The 17,864-nt window shown below is 54.3% G+C and overlaps 1 protein-coding gene across 1 annotated transcript; it reads left to right on the top strand.

Moving 5' to 3' along the window:
* Positions 1–10,825: 10,825 nt before the first annotated feature.
* PTGES (prostaglandin E synthase) lies at positions 10,826–14,829 on the top strand (the record flags this gene model as incomplete). The annotated part of the gene is made up of 3 exons (XM_084272679.1): positions 10,826–10,933; positions 12,284–12,366; positions 14,580–14,829. The coding sequence occupies 3 exons, from the start codon at positions 10,826–10,828 to the stop codon at positions 14,827–14,829; spliced, it is 441 nt and encodes a 146-aa protein (XP_084128805.1).
* Positions 14,830–17,864: the final 3,035 nt, after the last annotated feature.

Here is a 17,864-nt window from a genome sequence, read left to right as displayed (position 1 = left end):
AACACTGTGCTTCATGTGATGGGGCAGTGACTGCTACAGGAGGAGGATTATAGGGCATGAGTAACACTGTGCCCTCACTCCAGTCATGGGATCTGATGTGGTGAGAGGCTTGTATTTTATCCAAAGTACATAAGGTGGTGGTGTTGTTAAGCAGACACCCCCATCCAACACTTTGGGACCCTTAGGTGAAAGAGGATTTAAAAGTGCTCAGTAGGTTTTGGGTTGGAATAGAATCAGAGGCTGTGTTTGGCTTGGGGTTTGCAAAACTAAACACACACCCCCCCTCTTTCACCCAACTCCTGTGGACAAGCTTTAAATACAGGTCACTAAATTAGTCTTGCAAAGCAGCTATTCTGCCTGGCGCCTCTCTTCTCCCTGCTCCTCTGGCTCCAGCTCAGGCTTGGATCAAGACCTCTGCCTGGCTTTAATCAGGCCCAGCAGTTGCCACTGAGGAACAAGTAGGTTCATCAGGAGAAAATAACTACTTGCTGCTGCCACAGTTCCCCTGTTTGTTCGGCCAGGCCAGGTCTGGCTGCCCTTGGAGGGATGGGATGGGCTCAGAACTTACTGGCTGGTTCAAGGCAAGAGAAGAGCACCAGGCAGTTTGCCAGTGAAGGTTAAAGGTCAGCAGTGCTGCTTCAGGCTCCTGCTTTGCTGGAGAGCCTCAGAGGGGACCTGTAACCGGTGAGCAACACGCACCAACAGCCCTTGGCACCAACAGCCCTCGGCACCAGCGGTGAGGTCTAGCGAGCAAGGAGGGATGTAGTGATGTCTCTGGAGACCACGATGAGGAGGCTTCCTAGAAACTGCCCCAGGTCTGTCCATCTGTGTGTTTGGACATCAGGCTGTCTGTGTGGGACAGCCGAGGCACCTCTCCTGTGAGGTGACTCACCACTGGGAACTTTCCAGCCCACCTCTGAGGTGCGTGCCAGGGTCACGTCTCTCCTGCCTCTGGTGCTGAGAACATCACCCAGGCTGGCACCTCTTCAGACCACGACTTCCAATGCAGAGTGAAGCTCTGAGATGAGAGGCAGCTTTTCCCACTCAACAACAGCAAACTTCTCCAGCCAGCTGGAGAAAAGCAGCTTTGTAGGGCCCGAGGTGGTCCTGTTGCATGTCACCTTGCAGAGTTGACAGCCTCAGGCCCATTTTCCTGTGTTCTCTACATCCTGCCTGTGGTTGTCTTTTACACCCAGGGTAGAGCTTGGCCCTACCCATCCTGTACTGTGGGTGTAACTTTGATTCCCCACTACCTTAATGCCAAATTAAATCTTTCAACCACTCCTGAGGGCTCTCCATTCAATTGACAGGAAAAATGCCATGGTGGTTCCAGGTTCTTCCTGGAGTGGGTGGTTTGTATTACTGAAAGAGGAAAAAAATAGACAAATAAATGAAGCATGTCCTGGTTTCTGCTGGGATAGAGTTAAATTTTCTCTCTAGCAGCTGCTACAGCGCCGTGTCTTGGATTTAGGATGAGAATTATGTGGATAACATGCTGGTATTTTAGTTGTTGCCAAGCAGCCAAGGACTTTTCAGCTTCTCCTATTGGCCAAGAAGCTGGGAAGGGGACACAGCCAGGACAGCCGACCCCAATTGAGGGTCCATACCATATGAGATCATGCTGCATGTATAACTGGGGTGGTTAGCACAGCTTGGGAACGAGCTGAGTGTTGGTGCTGGGTGGTGAGCAGTTGTGCTGGGCATCACTTGATTTGCTGGTGTGTTGCAGTTTTGTGAGGCTGTGCTGCTGAGGCGGTTTCTTTAAGCAGCAGTTAGAGTTTCCTGCCAGCCTGAACTATAAACAAGGAGCAATTCAAGGCCAAAGTCACGGCCCAGAGTCAGTCACAGCACCTCTGAGAATCACACAGAGGAGAAAACAACCCAGCAGCAGCTGCGTTTTGCCACCCTTTAAGGTGAGGACCCCCCCAACCAGCATGCCCGGTGGCTTTCCCAGTCTCCTTGCTCCAGCTCCCAGGCTTCTCCAGCCACATGCAGGTTATTTCTCTGTGTACTGGAGAAGACATGTCTATTTTTATTCCTGAGGAGGAAAAAGTGACAGGCACCAAAACCACACCAATGAAAGTTGTCACTAGGTCTCAGTGTTCAGAAACATGTCCCTGTTTTTACACCAGACCAGCTGAGAGGGGTTTAATTCTTTCCTTCCTGCAGTCTCCACCTGAAATGCTCTGTGAGGACTTCAATTCATGCCTTGCTCTTCTTCTGGATGACCTGGGAAGAACCATTCCTGTTTAAATTAGCAGTATTAAATAAGGATGAAGGGCCAGGAAGGGATCTGAAAGTGTTACCTTCTTTTCCCAGGAGATATGTTATCTAACAGGAAGAAAAATGTGCTCTGCTAAAATACAAGATCACGTGCAGGACTTTAAGTTTCCAGCTATTGTTAAAAAGTACATTTGAGAGCTGTGAACCCTGTGGGCAGGGGTGGGCTGGAATGAGTCGAAAACAGGAGAATGGATGTGTTCTACAAAGAATAACACTTAAGTCTGTGGTAACAGAATAGCTAGAGAGGAGACTGTGCTGGAGGATACAGAAAAGCCCTGAAGGAAACAGGAGCAAGCCTGTTCTTGGGTAGCTGCAGAGGCCCTGAGTGTCCCAGGGCTGTCTTCTGGAAGAACATAGCTGGAATTCCTTCCATTTGGGAGTAGCCCCTCCAGAGTACTGCATAACTCTGTGGGGGGGCGTCCTGGACCCCTTGAGTGAGGACTGTGGTGTTTAAAAGAGAAATGAGGGAGGCTGAAGGATGGTTGGGGTGCGAGGGGTGAAAGGAGCTGGCAGTCATGTGCTGGTCACCTGCTTGCTTCAGTGTTGGAGGGAAATAAGAAAGGATGACTGGGATAATGAAAAGCATGGAGGAATGTCCTTTGAAGAGAGATGAAAGCAAATGGGACTATGGTAAAGCTGAGTAAGAGGTGATTTCACAAGCCTGTATTGAAGGGGGAATATGCTGCCCAAAGCTGAGCTGCTGTTCTCCCTAACCCCCACATATCCCTGTGTGACATGAGCAGAGGGGAAGGAGATCCCATAAAAAAATGTATTTTAATTATCTTAATTTAAATTATGTTTCATTATGGAACTTACTGTTCCAGGAAGCAATTTAATGTTAACAGTTTGGACAGTGACTTGGTGCATGTAATTGTCCAGCATCACTGTCATGCACAACAATGAACTTGCAAGCAAGGGAATTAAACCTGTGATTCAGAGCTCAGGGTGAGCTGTGCCTCACAAAGACTGGCTCAGCCAGGGTGGGTGCATGAGCCTGGAGCCTCAGTCTGTTCCCTGCTGCTCCCACGGGCTTGTGGTGCCTTGGAACCACAGCGAGCCTTGGGCTGGTACCACCCATCAGGTTCCAGTAGAACAGCAGCTCCCTTCCACCGGAAAACACTCAACACAAACTTCCCCTGGCATGGAACAGCACAGCACAGCTCCCTGCCCCTTTCTGTCCCCTAACTCCCCTTGAGGGACAGCTCTCACCCCACTTATGTGGCCATAGCATCCCGTAGTCCCCTGCTCCTGCATCCTTTCCAAAGCTGCCTTGCACCTGGATCCGGCTTCTCCCCTGCTTTTGGGGGAGAACTTCTTCATCTCGGCTGAGCTGGTGGCACTGTTAACAGCCACGGGCTGTGCTACAGAGATGAGCACGTGTCTCCTCCTGGGGGGCTGCCCCGAGCAGCCAGGGTTGGGTAAACACAGGGGTGGAGCAGATTTCTGGGGTGCACCTCATGGTGGTGAGGTCGTAGCCTGCAAATGGGGAGAGTACTCAAAGTGTGGGACCCATGCAGGTTCCTGGGGTCCTGCTGATGGGTTGTTCAGGCAGAAGAGATCTGAGGGTAGCTAGCCCAAGCATCGCTGTCTGTGGAGTAGCATGGAGAGGCTTCTCTACTGCATCAGTCAGGCCAAATTCTGGCTCTGGGAGGTCCTACATCTCCTTGCCTTTCCTCCTTGAGGGCCTGGGGAATAACACACCAACTGTTTTTAACTTCCAAGCACGGTAGGTGTTGCATTGCACAGGATATATAATCCCTGCTGTGATGCCCAGGCAGGGGTCTGTGAGCTTCATTCCCTTCCCATATCCCCCCCTCTGCTGCCTCAGGCCATGACTGCAGCCTGGGTCATGCTTCCACCACTGTGAGCAAGAGGACAGCAGAGGCAGCACCACAGTAAGAAGCTGCCAAGCAATGGGGGCTATAAGTGATGCAGCTAATTTACTCTCTGCATTCCAGACTGATTATGGGGAGGGTGGTTTTAGCTTTCTACGTGGGAGATGTTTGTTAATAATGTCTCAGTTGAGGCCTGGACCGCTTTTCTCCTGACCACTGAGATGACTAAGCAAGCCCAACAGATGCATTGTGCATCACCCGGTGTGGGGAAAAGAAAGGGAAAGTTCTAACATGTGTCTGGAGCATTGGTACAGGCTGACCAGCCACTCAACTCCAACAAGCCTGACACTGTTGAGAAGCTCTGACTTGGGCCTGAGTCAGGTCTCGTGTGAAGGAGCCCCTGGTCTGCTGCTTGGGGAAGCCCAGCTCTGAGAAGTGAGAGCGTTTGGGAGATTAACATGCGTGATAAAGAGATTTAGCAAACATGACCTATAAGAAAATGCTGCTGTTTAGTCTAGGGTTGGCAGAGGGGGTGCAGAGAACCTGGGGGGTTAAAAATAAGCACTGTGATTGGAAAGTTCCATGGTGGGTGAGGCTCTACGTGAAGACATGAAGGAAGAGTCTCCTTAGAGTCGGTCTTGCCTGCTCTCAGCCTCTCTCAGGGACAGGCAACAAAGCACTGACCTTTCCATTCCATCCTGGCCCACGTTCCCACATCTCTGTGACAACTTGAGGATGACTTTCTGTTGAAGACAGGAGTTATGAGGCTTCACAACGGACAAGCTCTGAAGCCTGCTGTTCTTCCTGCGTCTCAGGGCAGGGTTAAAGGCCCACGAGCAAAGAGGTACCCACCTGCCAAAAAAGATCCCCATTCTTAAGCACCCCATGGTGCTTCTGAGGGTGAGCAGAACCTGTGGAGGTCACAGTCCTTGGTCAGGCACTGGAGAAGAGAAAGGCTGTCCTGCTTTGTCTTCTCCTTGAAGCTGCTCATCTGCTGTGGAGCATCAGGTCTCCTTGAGGCTGGACTCTGGGACCACATCTGTCTTCTGTCCCAGCCCTGTTAGTGAGCCTGTGCTCCTTACACTGCAAAACATGCCCCAATTCCCATTTCTCCATAACACAGCATGTGGAGGCAGGACAGCACAGCATCCTCTACCTTTGCTCTTGCTCAAGAGCATCCCACCAGGGAATCTGTATGTACTTTGTAGTTTTTCAGATGCTTGAAGCCTAGAAACGTCTCCCAGCTCTGACATTTTTGGCAGCAGGATTTGTTCCTCTTCTCTCCCAGCCTGGCTGGGAAACTCCCTCTTTTTGGGCAATAACACAAGCGTAGTTTTGCCTACAAGATGGGATCTTATTCCTGTGAAGAGAAACACATTGGGAGTTGCTGTGGTGTGGTTAAGGGAGGGAGATGCTGGCTTCCTACACACCCCAAGCCCTGACCCCTGTCTCCCACTTTTGCCCCTATGGCAGCAGTGGCAGGTGCAGCTCTGCCTAACGCCACCTCTCAAACCAGCTGGGGCAGGGGGGGAAAGCAGGGGGGAGAAGTCCTTCTCCCAGCAGAGCTGCATCCCTAGAGGCACAGAGCAGCATAGCCAAGGAATTCTTTCCTCTCAGAGAAAGCGCAGGCGTGAATCCACGTGGAAGCTTGGAATAAGAGAAAATAATCTGCCTCCCACATGTTCCCAGCCCTGTGGCCTCTCTTCTAGTGTCTCCGTGCTGTCACGGCGGCAGGGGACAGCGTGACTCCCTGCAGCCAGAGTGGGGATTGATGGCAGTTTGGGGCAGGGGAGTGGGACAGCAGCTTGGGGGCAGGCGGAAGGGTCGGTGGATGGAGCTGGTGGGAGAAGGCAGGAGGATGTGCCACTGAGTCTCACTTGGCCCTGCTCCCTGTCCGCCAGCGCTTCCTCCGCTCCTCTTCTCCGCCTGAGACCCGGAGCCACTGCATCCCTGCCCCTTCCCTGGGCCTCTCCTCCTGGCTTTCTCCTGCTGCAGGCATCTGGTCTTCTGAGAGTGAAGGACTGTTTTGGGCGAGTCTGATTCTACATTCCTCACGCCTGAGGCCTCGCAGATAGCTCCAGCCAGGACAGTCACTTCGAAATGCAAAACAGGCAAAATCTGCCTGAGTTTGCCAAAGGCTGCAGTTGGTTTCAGGAGATGCTAATGCTGGTGCTTCCACTGCTGTGACTCTCATCTCTCCTGCCCCCCTGCACGCTGTGGAGAGCAGCTCCAGGAGCTGGGGGATGGGGAGCTGCAGGTGAAGCAACAGGATTTCATCCATCTGGGGGATGAGGTGCATCACCATGAGGTGACTTTTCACGCAGGAGAAGTGCCTTTCTCCTTAATAAATAGCTAAACTGCTCATGCCTTTACCTCATGCCTTTACTTGAAAAGGTGGCTGCGTGCGATGAGCTAGAGCAAACCTCTTGTAGGCGGCCGGATTTCCAGGCCTGGATGCAGCCAAGGGCAAGTGCTCACTGGGGCAGGGCATGTCCACAATCTCCTAGGCTTTGTGCTGGGAGAAGCAGGAAGAAATAGCAGGGAAAGAGGGCACCGGCGCCTGCAGCAGCAGCGTCAGAACAAGCTGGGAATGTGGCTCAACACAGGAGAGAGATCATCCCAGCTGGGCTCTGCACCTTCTCCACCTGCTCGTGGGAGCACGCTGGAGAAGTGCCACCCGCCTACCTGTCTCCTCCAGGCTGGAGCAGTCCCCTGGGGCTCTTTGCCTAGCCCGGGCTGTGGGATGTAATTGCTTGTTTGGGAAAATTTGGGGAAATCTGAGCTGTAATTGCCCGGAGAACCCGCTGCCCTTTGAGATCGGGTTGGAGCCCAGGCCCTGCCTCCCTGGCATACGTGCCAGCGTTCCATTTGTTATACAACCAACCCTCTCATGTAGCTGCCACCAGGAAATTCCCCACCAGAGAAAACATCTACTTATAATACTGGAGTGTAATTCAGCTGGTCAAATAAATAACAAACCCATGTGGGAACGGAGGGTGAGTTCTATTCCACAGCCTTACCAGAGCAGGGTTGTTATGAGAGGCTTCAGTTTTTCAGCACTTTTCTCAAGCAACTCCCATGAATTTGTCATTCCTTCTGCACGCTGTTCAGCTGCCCCTCCAGCAAACCCTTCCATCATTTCCCCACAGCTCCTGGGGTCGGCTTCACCTGATGACTAAATCTTTCAAAGCCTGACCCTGATTTTTGTTAATAAGAATTTCTCCCCAAAACACAGTGCTTTTTGCCAGCGGTGTTGGTTTTGGGTAGGTCCTGTCCTGGGCTGAGACCTCTTGCACTAAAGGCTTTAAGGCACAGTGTGTTTAAAGACACACTGCCCTTAGGAGCTGGTCCCCAGGAAGCAATGGCTCTGTCCTAGCAGGATGTGACCTCTGGGGGAGGATGGAACTGTTAATATTAACAGCCTGCTTCCGCCTGGATTAATGGGATGGCTGAACATGCTCCAGGGAGCTGGGTTGCCTTGGGTCAGCAAAGCTGGGAAGGTAGGACTGTGGAAGTCTCCTGCCCAGTATGAGACCCCTCAACTTGAGAATTCAAGTGGGAGCTGGGACCCCAGAGTCTTTACACCTGCCCTGACAGGCAGCTTCCACCCCTCTCCCCATCCACGTAGGTGCAGACAGACACTGGCCCTCCCCACTGAGGTTCAGCTCAACAGGGAAAGGGTCTGTAATGCATAAACAAATGGGGAAAACAACTGTGCTGCCATGGATTTCACACACCATGGAGCCTGCCTGGCACATGCAGCACCCATGTCTGGGTCTGCCCCAGGGGCTCGTGCCTAAACAAACTGTGCTTCATGATCACTCCATTCAGCTTCAAGCTGTGCCAGCTGCTCGGTGCAAATTCTCCAGGGCTTCCTGCCAGTGCTTGAATAATGCTGAAGAGGAGAAAGTCTGTCTGGTGAGCAGGAGAAGTCCTGGCTTGTCTGCAGGTGATACCAAGCTTGTGTGTATCCTGGCTGCTTGGCAAGGCATGCCAGCTGCTTCAAGAGGGGAAGAAGTGCACAGAGGAAAAAGGTCTTGTTGCTGAAGGGCCTGTGGGCTGGATCTTCATCAGCTGGTAAAAACTGGAGCGACTCCATGGAGAGTGTGATGTGCGTTGGTGAAGGGTCTGGCTGCCTGCTCAGCCTCAGGCTCCCAGGAGGGGTGGGGAAGGGGCTGTTGGAGGGCTGAGCTCTTGCATCATCCCAGTCCTTGGGCACCAAGGTCCTTCCTGCTGTGGGATCACTGTCTATCCAGTGTGGAGCAGGGAGATGGGAGGGAAATGTTTAGGATGTGGTTTTGCCATCAGGTCTTTATGCTTGGTGTCATGGCATATATCACTGCTGAGGTCCAGGGAGACCTGAGTGGGGCTGGGATGCTGTGCGGTGGCAGCACAGGGCTGGGGGCTGGGGTGAACACCCCAGTGTTTGCTTCCACATGCTGCTGTGCATCCTGCTGTCCCTATTCCCAGCCCTGCAGAAGCAGCCCCACAGAGGCATTCCCAGCGCTGGGCTGTGCTGGGACTTGTTCTGCAGCCGCCCTGACGCTAAGGGTGGTGGTGACCAGCTGCCGGCACCTCTCCCTTCAAACCCAGCGTTCGGGGTTTCCAGAGGCTCTCTGCCTGCTCAGACCTCACGGGGCTGAGCTGGGGCATCCCAGTGAGCGCTGGAGCATCTATGGGTTCGTGGTGTCAGGGCAGAACAGCCACAGCGAGGGAAATTCCCAGGCACACATGCAGAATTCCCTGCTGAGAGGGAAATGGTGTGCTTGGAAGGTCCTTCTGGCTCAGAGCCCTGCGCTGCTTCAGGCTGGGATCAGCGCAGGGAGGTGGATCTGGGCTGGAAGGAAGGATGTCTGCTCTGCATGGGCATAGGGAGAGCTTGGCCCTTGGCTGGGGTGGCCAGAGCACGTAGCTCGTATCTGAACTGAGCACAGCAGGAGCAAATCTCTTTCCCAGCAGTGATCCTGGCAGGAAAGCTTCCCTGGGGTGACTCTGTGCTGATTGTGTACAAGGAATGGTGGGACCATCCCTTCTGCAGGGGCAGAGCCGGGGGCTGGCCTGCGGCATCGCTTGGCCTCTGGTCAGGGCTGGTGGGGTAATGCTGTCCAGATGGAGAGGTGACTGTCTTCCTCCTTCACTTGCTCCCTTCGCTTCCTTGCTGACCTCCTGGATCTGCTCACGTAGCCTTGAGCTCACACCAGCACCCCAGGAAAAAGGCTTCTGTAGCCTGCTCTCCCCCAGGGATCTGGGTGCCACCTGCGTCCCATTGCTGGGGACAGTGACGGGAGCAGAGCCTGGTCTTGGGCTGAGTGTGCTGCTCCCCTGGATCCCGTTGGACCCTCTCGGAGGGGACAGGATTAGTTTTGCTGGATGGCAGTTGAAAAGCCCTGAAGAACAAAGCCAGCTGGCATTTCGATAGATGGGTTTGTGAACAACAAACCTTCATATTCTGTGGGGTTTTGAGGCTTTTCTGCAGCCTGGAGCTGCTCCTTTTATTCCAGCTCGTCGGATAACTCGAACTCTGCTTTCATCCTTGTAACATTCCTTTTCCACATTCACGTCCCAGGAGTTTCCATTTTCCTGAAATAAGGCTTTGAGGTGGTTTTTAACTCCTCCCTGAAGGAACCAAACCCCAAATCCTGCCCTTCAACACTAATATAAACTCAGAGAGCTCCAGTTGAACCCCCGCTGCCGCCTCTCCCAAGGTTTGCTGCCGCCAGCGCGGGGACAGGGAGGAAGGAGTTAAAGGTTTGCTCTGGAAGAGCAGCCCAGCTGCCTGCAGAGGCTTAGAGCCCACTTCTTTCTTTGATGGCTGGGGAAAAGCCAGCTCCAAACTCAATTCCCACTTTCTAGACTCAGGACAAAACTACCCGTGACCGCCCTGGATTCACCCTCTCGGATTAACACCGGACGAGCTGGGACAGGCTGCTCCTTAGTCTGCTCACAGGTTTGGGGCTTTGCTGTCTACAACCTGCCTGGTGGTGCTGCCAGGCTGGACCCCCCTCCCAGCTAGGGGGGGGTGCAGGGGCAGCCCAGGTTCCGGGGTGATGGGGCGCTGGTGGGACAAGGGAGAGCCCTGTGCCACAGCAGGTGGCTGTGAAGGGGAGGGTCTGGCTGCCTCTGTCACCAGCACTGGGCGGGACTGGGGAGTACTGGGAGCGCTGCCACGAAGGGGTGGGATGTGGGATCGACGACGGATTGGGAGCACAAGGCTGGATGTGGCTGTGGTAGGTGCCTACCTCCTTCCTAACCCTTCCCAGGGCAGAGCAGAGTCCGTGGGTGAGCGGTGCTTGCCTGGGCAAGGGATGCTCTGTGCAGCTCTGTCCCTCTGGAGCAGGCAGGAGGGGGGGGTTGCAATGGGCTGTTTTAGGGAGCCAAGAGGTCAAGCTTGGCCAGGCTGAGCTTTGCTGTGGCCCAGGGGGCTGAGGAGGCTGCATCCCAGCTTGGGCCATTGCATCCTCACATTGTGGGGAGCCTGCTCTGCACCACTGTGGGGTCTGCTCCCAGCAGCTCCACATCATTTAATCCTCTCTGGCCCAAAGGAGTCTATGGGGGGCTGTGGGCTTTTGCTGAAGAAACCCTGGTGACTTCTGCTGTCTTTTAACACGGCTGTTCCTGCCCCTTCTCCCACAGAGCCCTCTCCCAGCCCGAGCAGGATCTCCACTGGCTATGAGCAGTGCAGGCGACTGAGCGGCACTTCCCCCAAGATGATGGAAAACGAAGTGTTTCTGTCATTTACCTTCTACAGCACGATCTTGATCTTAAAAATGTACGTTGTTGCCATCATTACAGGACAAGTCAGACTCAGAAAGAAGGTAAGCTCCAGTTCCCTTTACCTTTTTCTCTCTTCCTGGCATTTTCCTTGGGTTTCTGTGGTTTTCCTTTCTATTTTTATCCCTGTAAAGGCTGACAAAGCTGTCCTGAAGCAAGCTGAGTTTTCTTTGCCTTAAGTTGAAAGCAAAACATGTTTCAGAGCTGCGGCAGATAAATATCTCACATCTCTTTGGCTCTTGCTGTTTGTTTCTACCATCTGTAGCTAAATGTTTATCATTTCCTAATCACAATCTAAATAGCAATTTCAGATCTCAAATGCCAAGCAGGTGAGCTGCTTTCTGCAAAGAGACTGTTTACAGTTAATTTCCCATGTCTGGAGGAGAAGGGAGCCAAGGGGGTGGTGGAGGGAAGGGGTGGGTTTAAGAGCAAATCACTGCAATGCTCTTTTTTGCTCGTGATGCAGCAGAAAGCTTGTGAGGTTTCGGAGGCTGAATCACTATGTGAATGCTCCAGGAGAGCACAAAGTCACAGGGAGTAAAAATACTAGCTGGAGGAAATGGTTCTTGGGCACAGGGAGGACCTGGAGCATCAGGAGATGGGATACCCAGACCTTTTATCGCCAGCAGCTCAGGTTGAACTCCTGGCAAAACTCAGCTGCCTGTACAATCTGTTTGATGGTGTTTGAGGAGTTGGGAACATTGGTGGAGCAGGAGGGAGCGATCTCTGCTCTCAGATAAAACACCAAGATAGATACTCCTGTGCTGTGTAATTGTAATGGATGGTTTTGGCTTATCCCCTCTCACTTCTGAGTGATGCTCCAGCCCTGGGACAGTCTGGGCTTGTAACATGATTAAAGTGCTGCCACGTGTAACCAGGTCCCTGAGGATCAGCACAGGTGGGAAGCTCATATAAATCACTTTTATTTGTAAGTTTATTGATGTAGGATCTGATTTCCCAGGGGCTGGTTTCAGCCACACAGTATCTCTGCCAAAAAAACAGCCAGGGAATACCCATTCTCAGGAGGGTAAAGTAATCTGTCACTCCCAGTTATCTTTTTGGATGCCACGTGCAGTGTCTGCAAGCTCAGTGCCAGCAGTGATCTCATTTGGTAGCTGGCAAAGACTCCTTCAAATGGGTTTTGGAGGGAGAAATGAACTGGGATCAGACTGAACCCCCAGGTTGAGACCTGCTCAGTGGGCAGAGTTGGATTTATTGAAGGCTAAGGAAACCCCCCCAGACCATGCACGTGTCTTTGTTGGTGAGAAACTGGGGCTGGAAGGTGAAGAAATCCTCCCCCCTCCAGCTCCCAAAGACAGGGAGTAAAGCATCTACCTGTGAAGATCCTGAGAACACTGTGAGCACAGGGATTACAGGGACTCTCTCTCTTGCAGGCATTTGCCAACCCGGAGGATGCGCTGCGCAACGGGGGGCTGCAGTACTACCGCGAGGACCCCGACGTGGAGCGGTGCCGCAGGCGAGTGCGCGCTGGTGCTGGCATTGCCCCTGCACCCCCTCCCTGGAAAGAGAAAGGGCTCGTTAATTCAGTAATTAGCTGGATGGGTGGAATGCCTGCAGCTTGGATGTGGGACCCTGTGTGTGGTCTGTGCTGGGAGCGTGGTGCGCGCTGGGGTGAGCTGGGGAAGTGACCCCGGTTTGGGGTCTGACCGACACAATTAAGCTGATTCCTAGAAGCTCAACGTCCCCTGTGGCTTGTCCCATAGTCACAGCCAAAGGCTCCTTGTGCCCAGTTCATACAGGACCCCAGATCCCTGCACAGACGGACAGGGAACTGTGTGACTGGCCCCAGAGCCGTGTGCTGCCCCAGCTGGGGGTCTGCGAAGAGGCTGGGCACAGTGGCTGTGATTTTCAACTCCAGGGTTGGGCAAACAAACCTTCTATCAGGTATCCAGCCCCAGGTTTGCTTTGGTGAGCGTTGGGCTGGTGAGGGGCAAGAAGAGGCTGGAGCTGTGCCTGCTGTCACTGAGCCCTCAGCTGCCCACTCCTCCAGGACTGGGGCACTGCACCACTCGCCTCTTGCCTCCTGCAACCTTTGCTTTAAAAACCATCTCAAACCACCTAATCCCAGGGCTTCCAGAGGGAGTGGGACATCAAATGAGCTGTTTCCTTGCTAGGAAAAAGAAAATAATAGTAGCAATAATTATCATCATCCTCTTTTGATAAGTTAGAAGAGACAAACTTCCATAAAAATAAATAACCAGAGCTGCAGCCAAGGCCTGGGGAAGTCTGGGGTCTGGCTTGGGCAGCCACAGCACTCAGGATCAGTCCCTGCTGATCTGCTCTTGGCCTTGGGGAAGACAAATCGAACCCAAGGTGTTTGCCCTGATCAACAGGGATGTTGGGTTTTCTTCTCAGGTGTTACCAGGATGGGAGCAGAGCCGTGGCCACGCTGCTGGGGTCTGTGCAGGACAGGGGCACTGCAGGGGAGAGCAGGCAGCAGCGGGAGGTTCCCCCCTCACCTCTCCAAGAGGTCCTGGCTGCATCTCAGCCCCAGGACAACAATTTGCCTTTTCTTTCCTTTCTCCTCCCTATTCTTCTGTTCCTCCTTCCAGCTCTGCTGAACCCCCAAGTCCTTGGGGGCTCCAGCACGGGGCAAGGTGGTGGGTGCCCAGCAGCTGCCGTGTCCCAGCCCTGCTGACACCAGCTCATCACCACAGGCCTGGCTGGGCTGGGGGTTGTGGTGGTACCTGCAGAGGTGATGATGGTTTGGGAAGGCAAGCGTGGCCCCTAGGGTGGGCAGGGAAGGGGCTGTGAGGAGGTGGACAGCCCATCCTTGTGTCGGGGAAGGAGATGGCTCTGCCCAAGGACCATCTGGCCAGGAGGAGCAGAGGGCTTCCTGCAGCTCCCTGACCCACTCTGGGTTTGACAGGGAATACGTCTCCTCCGTGTCCAGGTTCTGATCGGCTCATCCCCACCAAGTGTTCCTGGCACTGCTGCTACAATAGCAGGACTCATTTTAGTCTCTTCTCCAGGCTAATTCCTCCATGCTGTCCCAAAATCACACCCAGGCAGCAACTGAAATAGGGTTTCCAGAAGGTTCCTTGCCATGTACATCCCCCCTCCTCGCATGGGGATGTGGCTCTTAAACTAGGGACTGGTCCCCATGAAGGTGGAAGAGCGGGCAGGAGGGAGCCCCTTGCTCTCCTGCCTGTGCTGAGGATGATGGGGTGCTGAAAGTGGTCCCTCCAGCCTGGCCATGGGGCGGTTAAGTAGGTGCTGCTGGCACAGCGTGGGGATGCAGGGGATGCTTGGGGCACTCTTCCCTGGCCCCCTGTGGATGCATGTCCTTGTTACTGTGCAGTGTGGCCACATCTTGGGCTGTGCTGTGCTGGCACTGCACCAGCTTTGAATTTTGTGGGGTCTTCATCCAGCTTGCTTTATTTTATGTATTTATTTAAAAGCTGTGGCCCTGTCATCCATCACAGCACAGGCATCCCAGTCACAGAGGGTGAGCTTCAGGAGCACAACATCCCAAGGGAAAGACACTGGGTTCAAAATCCTGCTGCCTGTGTGTGTGTCGGGGGGAACCTAACTCTTTTGGGGATTGCACCTGCCCCATCCAAGGGAGGAATGGGGACAGCAGCTCCCGAGGGTGGGCGCTCCAACTACAAGGGGTGGGAGACAGCAGCGAAGCCTGGTGGGAAGGAGCAACCTTCTCTCCCTTTTCAGGGCCCACCGCAACGACATGGAGAACATCTTCCCCTTCCTCTTCCTCGGAGCCATCTACTCCTTCCTGGATCCCAGCCCTGCAGTGGCCAGGATCCACTTCTTCATCTTCTGCCTGGGGCGCATCGTCCACACCGTCGCCTACCTCCTGCAGCTGAGGGCACCCACGCGCTCCGTGGCCTACAGCGTGGCACAGCTGCCCTGCTTCTCCATGGCCCTGCAGATCCTCCTGGCCACCATCCCCTACTGCTAACACCCAGCCAGACCCATCATCCCAACCCCCTCACCCTGCGCTCTGCTGGTTTCCATGGCTGGACCGGGTGAGGTGTGTGAGTGTGTGTGTGAGTGAGTGTGTGTGTGTGTACATGGTACCGTGCCAGGGAGGCACCCCAGGGTGCAGCCTTGGTAAGCGACCCCATGCTGTTGAAATTGGGCAGGGGGAGTCACTGGAGAGAAGGGGCACATCTCCCTCTGGAGCGGGAAGGGGATGGTTGAGGCAGGTTTCTCTCACTCCTGATAAGGGTGGGAGGGGGAGAGCAACCAGACTACCCCTCAAGGAAGGGGGTTAGTGAAGGAAGGAAGGTTTTCTGGCCCAACTGTGTTTGGAGCTGGGCAGGGGAAGATGTGCCCTTTCCCCTTGGTCAGGAATTCCCTGTGGATCACCAAGGGAGAATCAAGAGGGTCCCCCGAAATCGCTTGGCCAGCAAATGTGAGTGGCAGCAGAGGGGGTTTTAACCCAGCCGCCCTCCTCCTGCTCAGCCATGGGGGTCTGTGGGGTCCCTTGGGTTCCCTCTCCCGTGAGGAGCACAGGGGGGCAGGTCCCTGCCAGGCAGCATAAGACAGAAGTCAGAAATCTCAAGGGTGACGTTGTGAAGCCACCAACACTCAGTGCTCCCAGCGCCACCTCATGTCCCACCACGGTGGGCGCCGGGCCGCAGGCAGCAGCCAGCCAGCCTGTCCCAGCACGGATGCTGCGCAGCCGGCGCTTGGCAGCTCCCACCCACCAGCAGCCGTGGCTTCTCCATCCCAGTCTCGCCGTGGCAAGATGCAGAGACACGTGGCTGGAGCAGCTGGCAGGAATCACTTGCCCCGTGGAGAGCTGGACACAAAGTTCTGGGACTTCTGGGAAGACTGAGATGCTCCCACACAACGGGGGGTGGGGTGGGGGGATGGGGGGGAAGCTGCAGTGTGCAGACAGAGCTTTCTCCTGAGGATGGTACCCGTGTCCACATGCTGCTGGTGCCTAAAAACGCTCCCAGGGCAGCAGACAGAGTTTCTCCCCCCTTTGCTTGTAACCTTTCTCCAGCCACAGAATAGCTGTTGCTATTTGGGGAATGTGAGTGCTTCAGGGGTGTTTTCTTTCAGCTGTTTCCTGCTGTCCAGCGCTGCCAAGCCCTGCACAGCCTGGGATTAGCTGTGTGTGTAGAAAGCTCTGGAAATAAGCAGAGCAGCTTTGAATTACAGGAGGATAATCGCTGCTCTGCGGTGTCTCCTGAGAGCTGGCCTTGGGCAGGTTGGGACTGGGGTATCGCAGGATGACAGACCCCCCTGAGCTCCTTGGCCACGCAGCTCTCCTGGGCTACCAAGAGCTGGTCCAGGGGATGCAGCACACAGTGGAGCACCTTTTGGAGGGCAGGGCAGGAGGAAGGCTCTGCTGTTCAGCACCTCCTCTGAGGGCAGCGTGGAGCTTTACTGACTGACATTGCGAGGGCCAACCAGAACGAGCACTGAATAAATTCCCCTTCCACTTCAGTCCTGAGCACAGCAGCTGTTCCACTCACCCCACTGTCCACAGACAGGCTCTTCCTGGGACCTCACTGAGCACCTGCACCCACAAAGCACGAGCTGAAGCACCAGCTCAGCCTGATGCTCTGAGCCCTTGCCCAGGGTATCAGCATCTGTACCCCCAACTCCTGACCCCAGTGGCCTGAAGTGAAGCTGTTTGGAGAGGAGCAGAGCGTGCTGCTGGCTGCAGGGGGATGCAGGGCCTGCAGAAGGTGGGCAGGACTGTGGGCTCAGCAGTTTGCCCCTGGCCTCTTCTCATTTACAGATGGCTGGGTAATACGTACCCCTCTTAACAAGCCTTTTCTGCCCCACGTGGTGCACAACGTCTCAAGCCCCTGTACACGTCTCTGCTGCTGCACATGCATCCTGGTGGCAGGAAGCAAATATTCCCAATAAAAACAAACCATTGTGCTCTGATCCATCTTTCCTTTCGGGAGCAGCAGACGCAGCTGGGGAGCAGCTGGGTCCAGCCCCAGCAGGATGGCTCCCCAGCTGCAACATCCTTTGCTGAACCCCTCTGCAGAGCCTGGAGTACCCTGGGATTCCCAGAAACGTCCCTTTCCTCGGGACTCACCTGCCCTGCAGAGGAAGATCTTTTCCAGGTGTGTGTTGTTTGTGCTGACCCTTTAAATTCAGCAGAGCTGGGGAGGTGCAGGGCAGCTCCACTCAGCTTTCTTGCTCAGGGCAGTGGGTTGTTGCAAAGCTTGGTGTTCACCTGACCCTCCTCCATCCCAGTTTCCCCCAAAGCAGGCTACTGGTGTGAGGTGCTTTGTCCCAGCAAGCTCTTTCTTCACACCCTGCCTGTGCTCAGCTGGGTGCTTCTTGCCTGTGGAGCCAAGCTGCTGCTTAAGTCCCAGAGGGCTGGAGAAGTTCAGGTAAGATGTGGTTGCTCTATATCTCTGTGCCTATGACTTGCAAAGGAGTTGCTTGTACTTATCATAGAATCCCAGACTGGTCTGGGTTGGAAGGGACCCCAAGGATCACAGAGCTCCAACCCCCTGCCACAGGCAGGGCCACCAACCTCCAGGCCTGGAGCTACACAAGGTTGCCCAGGGCCCCATCCAACCTGGCCTGGAACACCCCCAGGGATGGGGCACCCACCCCCTCTCTGGGCAGCCTGTTCCAGCCCCTCACCACTCTCTCTGTAAAGAGCTTCCCCCCAGTATCTCATGTAACCCTTCCCTTCTTCAGCTTCACTCCATCCCCCTTGTCCTGCCATCCAGTACTTCTCCAGCTCAGCATTTCCCTCCTTTTGCTGGGAAGCAAATGCATTTCCCTGATTTTCCCCATCTTTTCTTAAACTCTTGGGGGTTGGGAGGTGCTACCCAGCTGGTGTCTGTGTTAGCTGGTTGAGATGGTCAAAATGGCTCCATTTGGTGGGTTTTTTTGTTTTCCCTCATGTAGTAACTTCATAAAGTGTTTGTGTTGCTGTAAAGCTGGGACAGAAAGGAGATTTTGGCCCAGAAAAGGGGCTGCAAACCCCAAACTCCAGAGCTGCTGGTT

This window comes from Gallinula chloropus, assembly GCF_964237585.1.
Source record: "Gallinula chloropus genome assembly, chromosome: 18".
NCBI lineage: Eukaryota > Metazoa > Chordata > Aves > Gruiformes > Rallidae > Gallinula > Gallinula chloropus.
The sequence above is the reverse complement of the archived record's forward strand: the minus strand, read 5'-3'. Positions and strand labels throughout refer to the sequence as shown.